The sequence below is a fragment of the Nothoprocta perdicaria genome, unplaced genomic scaffold (genome assembly GCF_003342845.1).
Source record: "Nothoprocta perdicaria isolate Ctin4 unplaced genomic scaffold, notPer1 scaffold_265, whole genome shotgun sequence".
Lineage (NCBI taxonomy): Eukaryota > Metazoa > Chordata > Aves > Tinamiformes > Tinamidae > Nothoprocta > Nothoprocta perdicaria.
In genome coordinates this window covers 126,299-136,254 of record NW_020455494.1, presented here as the reverse complement: position 1 = coordinate 136,254, position 9,956 = coordinate 126,299, and the positions used below count along the sequence as shown (strand labels likewise).

The window sequence follows — 9,956 nt, the reverse complement described above, 5'->3', positions numbered from 1 at the left end:
CCAAAAGTATTGGTTTACAGGCCAACAGATCACACTGATCCGACAGAAAAATGGATAGTGGAACCTGAACAAAACTGGACAGCAATTAAAAGTGCATTCAGGGTATATTTCAAAAGATTTATCCTTGGAAGACAGAACAAGTGAAAATTAAAGAATAAGRGAAGAAGAACCAGAAGATGATGACAGACACAACAAGAACAAAAAACACCCTTTTGCATTCTCTAGTGATCTAATGTGCATTCACTATTGATCTTCTGATCGTTACGGATAGCTAATTGATTTATARTCCACATCAGTGGCTAAGAACCCAACATACTGTGGAGGCAAATCCATTTTGAGATATGAAATCGAGTTTATCACTGTAATTCATAAAACTGTAATGGTAAATCAGTTTTAACACYTAAGCATGCTCAGGTGACCTTTCCAAATGTTCTCCTGGACATTGTCCTCCTGATCATGTGCAGTTAACGTGCGCTAGGACTAGCTTTGCATGCAAACCTGTGTGGAAGCTGCTTCACACTGTAGACACACCCATGAATGTGTGTATGCTAGAGGATGCTCATCGGATGTATTTAACCTTATCACAGTATTTCCACTTGTTTTTCACCTCTRTACCTCTGTCAAGCCCTTTGAAAGGGTATTTAATCTGATGCAACCAGAGTTTTCTCTGCAAGGTAAAAAGCCGTAATCTCAAAGAATGTAAAAACAATGAATGTCCATTTAATTGGAGCAGTCAATGGTGTGCCAAGTCACCCAGTGTCCCATAGGAGGACTCTTTCATAGCACATCTAACCTCTCTCAGTGCTACTCAGCAGGAGGCAACACCCTGCGGATGATTTTTACAAACGTCTCCAATAAAGGGCCAGGGAGGAGCACCCCTGCTGACACAAAAACAAACGGTTGCCCAGAGCCGGGAACCCTTCATGAACGGCAGGATGGGGGTCCCTCATCCCTACACAAAAGGAAACGACGGGCACTGGGCTTCCTCCGCCAGAAACGCGCACCGCCCGTAACGGCGGCCTCTCAGGGGCCCGACCCGTAACGGCATTTTCCCCGAAGTCGCGCCCCGCTAACGGTCGCCCCGCCCCGCTAACGGTCGCCCCGCCCCGCTAACGGTCGCCCCGCTCGGGCCTCGCCCCAAAGCAGGCGCTCCGCCCTGTAATAATGGCTTCCCTCGGGCCACGCCCCATAACGGCCGCTCCGCCCTGTAATGACGGCTCTCCCCGGGCCACGCCCCATAACGGCCGCTCCGCCTGTGAGGTCTGCCTCCCTCAGGCCCCGCCCCATAACGGCCGCTCCGCCCCGCAACGGCCGCTGCCTGAGGTCCCGCCCGCGCGCCCTTCCCGCCGGGCGGGCCACGTCCTCCCTGTTGGCGCCGCCACTGTTGTCGCGCCGCGGGGAGATGGCGGCGCTGCCGCGGGGCGGCCGCGGCGATGGCGGCCGGTGGGTGCTGTGGCTGTGCCTGTCGCTGCTGCCGCAGCCGGCGCGGGCCCTGACGGAGGGCCTGTACTGCGGGCGGCGCGTGTGCTACGACGTGCTGGGCGTGAGCCGCGAGGCGAGCAAGGCCGAGATCGCCCGCGCATACCGGCAGCTCGCCCGCCAGTACCACCCCGACCGCTACCGCGGCGAGGCGGCGGCGGGCGGCGGCGACTCCCCGGAGGCGGCGCACGACAAGTTCCTGCTCATCGCCACCGCCTACGAGACGCTCAAGGTGAGAGAGCGGGAGCGCCGCCCCGGCCGGTAAGAGACAGCGCGGGGAGCGGGGCCGGCCCGCCCGGTGGCTGCCCGCGGCCCGCGCCGTGTGCGGCGCCCGYCCCCGGGGCGGCCCTGCGGAGCGCCCGGGCGGGCGCTGCCCCCGGGGCTCGTGTCCACGGGGAACAGGGCAGGAATGTGCCCAGGGGAGTGTGAGCCCGGGCGCGGAGAGCCTCGCCACCTCCTGTTTCCTCCGGGGGCGCCGCTGGGAGCTGCAGGAGCCCTCGCGGGCCCTCCTTGCCGCCCGTCGCTTACWGCCATGCGCTGCCGCTGCCTGCACGTGCTCCTGCCGCCGTTCCAAAGGGCGCTGAGTCTGTGCACCTGGGCCAGCGGGATCCAGCTGGCAAATAGCTCAGAAATAGCAAAATGGTCCAGAAAGAGTAAAATACTGCTGCCCACAGTGTATCATCCAGAGATGTATCTGTGTCCTGTTTTATTTACCAGATTTGAAACTACATCTTCACATGCAAATGCTTGCAAATTAATAGTGGGTAGCAAAGCACCGTTAAGCACCAATGTGTTGCTAGAAGAAAATTGGTTTTTGGAAAAATGCTGAAAGGTGTGTGATTTTTCTCCACCTCTTCTGTGGCAGCTTCTCACCTGCTCCATCTAGATTTGACATGCATATCAGGAGACTCGAGTCTAAAAATCAGGATTCCGTTTGACTTGGTTAATTCACACTTTGAGAATATCACTGGCTTCTTGTTCCTGCAGAGGGCAGGAAAAAAAAAACAGATCTTTTGGATTAACATTTGTGCATATTGCAACAGATTGTGCCAAATCAATTTTTCCTTCTGCTGTGTGAGCTTAGCCAACTTGTCCTCTACCAACAGTGAGACAGGTAGAAGAAAAGGGAACATTTTACAATAGCTACTTCAAGAGTGTAGGAGATGCTAAAAAAAAAAAAAGAATTTAAAATAAACTGATCAGACTTTTTCAGAGATTTACCTTTAAATAACATAGTAACTGAATTAAGTGGATTAAGTGATCTGTAAGGAAAGTTTATCGTGGCAAAATACATGTGCCTTGGCAAAGGCACACCTGTGGAATGGAAGAAACAAGAAGCAAACCGTCAAATAYGTTAAGGCTGAAGAGGAAAAAAATAACAAAATAGAACCTTTTGGAATAGAAACAAGATATAATTGTGACTGATAAAGCCGCGTATTTTAATCAAAAGACAACCATCAATAAAAAAGGGAACAATGAGGTTTTGAAATGGCCTTCCATTGGGGAGATTCCAAAGTCCTGTAAGTTAATTCCAAAAAATTTGAAAAACAGGATTTCAGCAGCTTTCATCTGATTTTTTTTTTTTTTTTTTTGAGAAAAGTCCATTTGGAATTCCAGTTCTGATACTAAAAATGCCATTTTGAATTTCAGCTTCTTATTTTGTCTCATTATTAAATATTAAATATTATTAAATATTATTATTTGTCTTTATGCAGTGTACATATATGAAGTTAAGTCTATATCTGTCAGGTTTTTTGTGGGCAGATGAGTGTTGGAGGTAATTAATTTAGGGTGCCGGAATACAAGGAAAGGACCAAAGAATTTCTTCTGTATGTCACAGGATCTTAGAATAATTTGAATTGGTAGGGACCACTGTAGGTCTCTACTCCAGCTCTGTGCTCAGAGCRGGTCAGCTTAGATCACATTGACAAGGGACTTGAAAACTGTATTATTGCATGCTTTTGATGTAATTAAATCAAGCTGTTTCAGACTTCATAACAACTTGGTCATTAATGAGGTGTAAAACATGGATATGACTCAGTAAGTGAAATTAGGAATCTGAACTGTTGTGTGTGTTTTCATCTCTCTCGTTGCAGGATGAAGAAACACGTAAAGATTATGATTATATGTTGGATCATCCTGAGGAATATTACAGGCACTATTATCACTACTACAGCAGAAGGCTAGCACCAAAAGTGGATGTCAGAATAGTGATCCTGGTTACAGTGTGTGCCATCTCCGTGTTTCAGGTAAAACTCTTGGTTATATGTGATGCTGCTCRGGGAGGCTCTGAGCTGAAGAGAAATATTCACCAGTCTTGAAACCTGATGGGTTTCAAACAGTATCAGTAGGGGAGACTTTTTTTATCTGCTTTGGTAAACTTCTCTGTGGTATCCATAACAAACCTGAAGTCAGGATGTASCGGGCAGATTTCGCCTGACCTTGGACAAAGGCATGGGTTGTGTAACCAATTCCTTTGGTGCTAGCGTATTTCAAACAGTAAACTCCCGCGCTCCCGAAGAAACAACTTAATTCTGAGGGATAGGTTATGAACAGCCTGTACCTCAGCATAATCAAGACTGAAGTCCCAAAGTAGCATGATTCAGTTTTTTGAACTGCATGTGTTTTTAAAAAATAAAGACTAACATGATACTGCATTCACAAYTAGATAGTGATCATACAGCTGAATATTGGGATTGTGTATTTTTAATGTGTTTATCTTACATTGTAGTTTATTTTAAAGACTACAGGGAGAACGACTGAATTTGGTTCAATGAAGTTCATTCTGAAGATGGTATTTACAAATTCAAGAAAGCAATTTGTATTCTGATAACACTGGTGATCTTGCTGACAATTATTAGGTGGAAGAAGAAGCTATATAAACATTTTCTTCAGTATCTATTAAATATAGTAATTCAGAATTTCCTTACATAAAACAAAATATCATATTTAAGAGCTGTAGAAACAAATGCATTATTCTGTGGTACAGAGGCATTTTTGAGAAATAAACATAGATTATTGGCAAGTAAAAAATACAAAAAAAATCATAGCACCTCTGGATCAAAGTGTGAGATCTTTTATTTAATTTAAAAATAAATCTAAGGGGATTTAGGGAATGGCTGGCATAGTCTAACATAAGCCTTGTTTAGAGTAATAGGAGATAAACTGTTTCTGTTCACTTGGAAATGGTTGAAGAGTGTGCTTAGCCTCTTCCTTACTTTAGTCACTATCCGTTGCTATTTGCTCTGTATAGCTGTTTCCCAGTTACCAAATTTGGAGGAATAACTCTTAAGTATAGTTTCTCTGATACTACAGAAGTGCTAACTAATACCTTCTTTTTTTACTAATAATATGATCAATGGTTAAAGGTATATGACAGAGCATGTCTTGTTTGTTTTTGCTTTTCTGCCTAAGCTTCTGATAGAAAAAAAGTATGCCTTTGTATAAAAATTTTTATTTTTGCTCTTCTTATACTACAGTTCTTCAGTTGGTGGAGTAGTTATAATGAAGCTATCAACTACCTAGCAACAGTGCCAAAATATCGCATACAAGCTACTGAGATTGCCAGGCAACAAGGTTTACTCAACAGGAATAAAGAAAAAGGCAAAAACAGGCGATCTAAGGAAGAAATTCGTGAAGAAGAGGAAGAAATCATCAAAGACATTATCAAAAATAAAATAGATATAAAAGGCGGTTACCAGAAGCCCAAGATATATGATATCCTTCTGTTTCAAATTCTTCTTGCTCCTTTTTATTTGTGCAAATACATAGTTTGGTACTGTTGGTGGATTTATTGTTTCACTATTAAAGGGCAGGAATATGGTGAGGAAGAGAAGCTTTATATCATACGGAGATACATGAAAATGTCACAGTCTCAGTTTGACAGCCTAGAAGATCATCAAAAAGAAACCTTTCTTGAGCGGCAGCTGTGGATACGAGAGAACTATGAGGTAAGTAGCTGTGGTGAGAACTAAGGTTATTATCTAGTGTTCTCAGACTGGCTGGAGGAAAGATTTGCTTGGTCAGAGGTCATCCACACTTAACTGCCAAGGTATCTATTGATTCAAAATTGATTCTTATAAAACAACTTTATGCTAAGGTGCAGAACGTAGATCCTCTAAGCAGTAATAATTCATATTAAAATTTACCCAGATCTTSTGAAACTCCAGTTTGTCTCCTGAACCATTCTTCCTCAACTTGCTATTTGTCTTTTATTTTCAGTGATTCAGGGGTTGTTCTTGCTGTGCTGTGTTTATTCAAGTAAAGATTATATATAGAGGATACTATAAGACACAACTGATACTTTGCAAGAGTACTCTATTGCTAGTGAAGATGTAAGGGTTTTTTTAAAGTTTCCTGTGAGACAGTAAAAGAACATTATCCACACTATGAAATTTGCATTTGAGAGTGATCTGGGATGCCAGAAGTTCGTAAATTGACAAAGTCCTTTTATTGTTCTAGTTAAGCTCCTCTCTAGGCTGTGTGGATGGGTGGCTTCTGGGAAAGAATCTATGAATAGGAAATTGGCTGCCTTGAGGGGAGGAGGAAACATTGCTGCTGTTCATCTGCAGTCATGGTGGCAGAGCTGTTTTTCTGCTGTTGAAGAAGGGAAAAAACAGGGAGAGGTGGACTCCTTTAGAAACATAMAAGGAAAGAAGCCACATTGATAATGTAGGTGAAGGATTAGCTAACAGATAAATAAGCATGAGTTACARTGGGCTTTCTGGAAGACAAGATAAAAGTCCAAAGATTTAGTATTGTTACCAGGCAAAGCAGATGTCATTTGAAACAGATGAAAACAAAATGGATTTTCTGTTGTGAAGAACTTAGGATGRTTTTAGGATCTACACTGTTCCTAATTAATGTGGTTTTGAACACGGAGGATAAAAAACCTGTATTGACCAGAGCTGTATTGACCAGGTAGTCTGGCAGCTACACAGCAGTATTTGTCCTGTACAGTCCACAGCTTTGGGTATTTCTAAACATGAAATGGTGTTTTCCCAGGAAATAGACAGTATTAGTGAGTTTGCTTTAGTAAATGCATCCGATTGCTTTTTGAACCCATTAAAACTTGGAGTATTCAAGAAGCCATTCACTGTCCAATTCTTGTATTAAAGGAGGAGAATTCTCTTTGTTTTCTTTACTTATGCTACCTGTATTTATCCTGAGCACTACTATATCCTTATTTATTCTTGTCTTTTCTAGGCTAAAAAGTTAGTTGTTTTTGGTTTTTCTGTGTGTTTGTTTGTTTCCAAGTTTTTCTGTGCCTCTGATCTTTGCTCTTTTCTGTCTGCATACTGTTCAGTTTTACAGTACCTTTTCGGGTAGTGGGGTAAGACCAGAAATTTGGTACACAGATACCACATAGCATTCTACAATAAAACGCTGGTTTATCTTTTTCTTCTACTACTTTCCTAACAATTCTTACAATACATATGCGTATTTGATAACTGGTGATTAAGTAAAGCTGTCTATAGTATTAAAAAAAWYTTTTTTTTTCTTTTGCATGGCATAATCTTAGTTCCCTTAAGGAACAGTTCAGATGATACTGTCATAAACCTGTATCATAAACTTTTAGTGAAAAATTGTTAGTGCTTACAGTACAGTCTTAAAATAATGAGTTCTACTGTCAGCAAAAATGTTTAGAGTAACCCAACTTTTTGGCTGAAGGTAATCTTACATTGCATGTTAGTCCGGCTCTGCCAGTGGTGCAATTCAGTTTTCTTTAAAATCAGTAAGTTGGAAATAGCAGAACCATCAACTCTTAAATCTGCATTTGGGTTGGTTCACTTGAAATGTTTCTTCAACTATATTTGAAAGTCTTATGTACTTGTCAGGTCTACAAACAAGAGCAAGAGGAGGAGTTAAAGAAGAAGATGGCCATGGATCCACGGTGGAAAAGATACCGGAGGTGGATGAGAAATGAAGGACCTGGAAGACTAACTTTTATTGATGACTGAAACCTGACGAGTGTACACTAATGTTGAAACTGTCTTGCAAAGCTTTTTCACTACATTATTCAGAGTTTTATCTGCTAAGGCTCAGCAGTGATCTAAAACTCAGGAATTACTAAATCAGGCTGAAAAATATTACAGGTTTACCATTTTTATAAATCAGATCTATTGAACAGGCTTAGCTCAATGTATATTTTCCACTTGGGGATATCAGAGTGGATCTGTGATTTGGAATTTGTTGTTTCAGATGTATTTTCCTCTACATATTTCATTATTTGTGATCAATGGAACCATAACTTTCATCTTCCACAAATATTCAGATCAACCCTTGAAAGTCCTTGTTTTCCTTTTCAAGAATGAAGTAATTCTGCAAATGGACACTGGGGCAAGGGACATTTTCCGCCTTCCTCTTTTCCCTAATTCTCAATTTCTGAAATGCCAAATTGYATTTTTGATGTAGTATGGGGATTATACCTACAGTATGGGGATTATACCTATAGGTTGGGGATTATAAGCTTTCTCTTCAGCTATCCCTGGTCCAATTGGAATTTTGAATTTTATTTTTTGTGGGAATAAATGATGCATGATGGATCATCATTGTGATGCAAACAAGCCTTAATTCTTTGTTCTACAGAGTGATAATGAAGTAGTATGCTTAAATATTTGTTTTTAATCTTGTACTTTGGATTGTATCTACTTGTTCAGAACAAGTGTACCAGTGAATAGTCTATTAAATCTGACTTTTTTTTCACCAAAGTATTGATAAAGGGAAAATGACCCTTTTCTTTAAAAGGGCAATTTTGATGCCTTATGTAAATAAAAGTTTATTATAATATCGAGCTTGAATTTGTCTTTTTGCTATGTTGACTTTCACTAATTCTTGCAGTGTTGTCTCAGTTTTCTGTTTTAAATAACAGCAACTCTGTACTCGAAAGTGTGTTCGGGCGGTTAATTTAGTTGTGGATTCTCACAGTTCAGAGGATGTGATGGAGCTGCCCTCCACCTGCTTCTGTGCAGGGTGGCTGTAAGCCCCGCGGGTTCCGTGTTTGAAGGGCCAGCTCAGCGCGTGGGGAAAGCGGGAGCTGCGTGAGGAGCGCTGGAGCCTCTGAACCCGCTGCTGCTCCTGGGGCAAAGCAGCGGAGCTCACTCGCCTGCGGCCGCKCTCGGCCCACTGGGGCAGCAGCGTCCCGCGCTCCTGGGGCTKCGGCCTGGCCCTGCGGAGAGGTGCCAGGCGGGCGCAGCAGTGTGTGCTGCAGCGTGGACCCGCAGTTCCTGCTGTTCTCCCTGTGTGAATCCTGCGAAAATATCCAACGTGGGTGTGGATTCAAGGGCAATGTAAACGGCGCTGTGGTTGCGCCTCCCTGATGGAGACAGAAATAAACAAATCTCCTACAAAGCAGTTATTCTGCAGTGACACTTTGTTAGCGCGTGTTGCTGAAGCGCCTCAAGCTGAACAGCTCGCATTGGTTAAAACTAATGCCTGCCCTCTGCGTAAATTAAGTCGATCTTATCTTGAAATYAAGTCCACAAGACAGCACTAAAGAAGAAAATATACTGGGGGCTGCCCTGCACGGAGCTGCGAGCGGCCGTGACCGAACCGGGCTGTGGCTGCTGGGAGCTCCGTGTGTCAACAGAGGCTGGTGTCAAAGGAATGACACCTTGGGAGAGGCAAAGAGGTGCACCAAGACAGCGGAACATCCTGAAGGGAGAGAAACGCCTCCTGCCCCCCCTCTCCAGCCAACACTTCCCTAGGATGCCCTGTTTGGTTCCCGCACACACCCCTGCTGCCGCTCAGGGTGCAGGGTGCATCCGAAGCACCCCGTACTCCACACACAGAGGGGACCCCAGGGCCTTTTCCCTTTCATCCAGTGTTTCCACTGAGCTTCCGCCGGGGCCTCCAGGAGCTGCGTGGCCGAGGGGGCCTCTCCTCGGCTCCTCCAGCTGCGAGCACCTTCCCGCTGAGTTCCGAGCAGCCCAGCGAACCCTAACACCCAAAAAGAGGGTTTTTTTCCCCGGAATTCCGTGTTTTATCGCGGCGGTTCCTGCCTGTGGGCGGCGCCGCGCGGCTCCTCCCCGCGGCGGTGCCTCCGCCCGCCGCCCTCCCTGCGTCCTGCGTCCCGCTCCCCTCCTTCCCTCCTTCCCTGCTCCTGCCTCCCTGCGTCCTGCCTCCTCTTTCCCTGCCTCCTGCTTCCCTGCCTCCTTCCCTAGCTCCGTCTTTCCCTGCCTCCCTCCTTCCGTGCCTGGCGCCTCCGTGCCGGGCGCGGCGCCGGGATGTCGTCGGGCGGCAGCCTGGGCACCATGCAGCGCCTCGTGGAGCAGCTGAAGCTGGAGGCGGCCGTGGAGAGGATCAAGGTGAGCGCCGCGCGGCTCCGTTCCGCCCGGTGCCGCCCGGTTCGGCTCGGTTCCGCTCGGTGCCGCCCGGTTCGGCTCGGTTCGGCTCGGTTCCGCACGGTTCCGCTCGGTGCCGCCCGGTTCCGCTCGGTTCGGCTCGGTGCCGCTCGGTGCCGCTCGGTGCCGCCCGGT

At 45.3% G+C, this 9,956-nt stretch overlaps 2 protein-coding genes across 2 annotated transcripts in view; both read left to right on the top strand.

Moving 5' to 3' along the window:
• The first annotated feature begins 1,520 nt into the window (after positions 1-1,520).
• DNAJC25 (DnaJ heat shock protein family (Hsp40) member C25) lies at positions 1,521-8,119 on the top strand. The gene is made up of 4 exons (XM_026040754.1): positions 1,521-1,711; positions 3,576-3,728; positions 4,959-5,429; positions 7,317-8,119. Exons 2-4 carry the CDS (start codon positions 3,606-3,608, stop codon positions 7,437-7,439), a joined length of 717 nt encoding a protein of 238 aa, XP_025896539.1. The 5' UTR covers positions 1,521-1,711; positions 3,576-3,605; the 3' UTR covers positions 7,440-8,119.
• Positions 8,120-9,627: 1,508 nt separating this feature from the next.
• GNG10 (G protein subunit gamma 10) overlaps positions 9,628-9,956 on the top strand; it is a 5,495-nt gene continuing 5,166 nt past the window's right edge. The window contains exon 1 of the mRNA XM_026040755.1: positions 9,628-9,785. Within this exon, the coding sequence (XP_025896540.1) occupies positions 9,705-9,785 (81 nt within the window). The 5' untranslated portion in view covers positions 9,628-9,704. The remainder of the gene's footprint in view (positions 9,786-9,956) is intronic.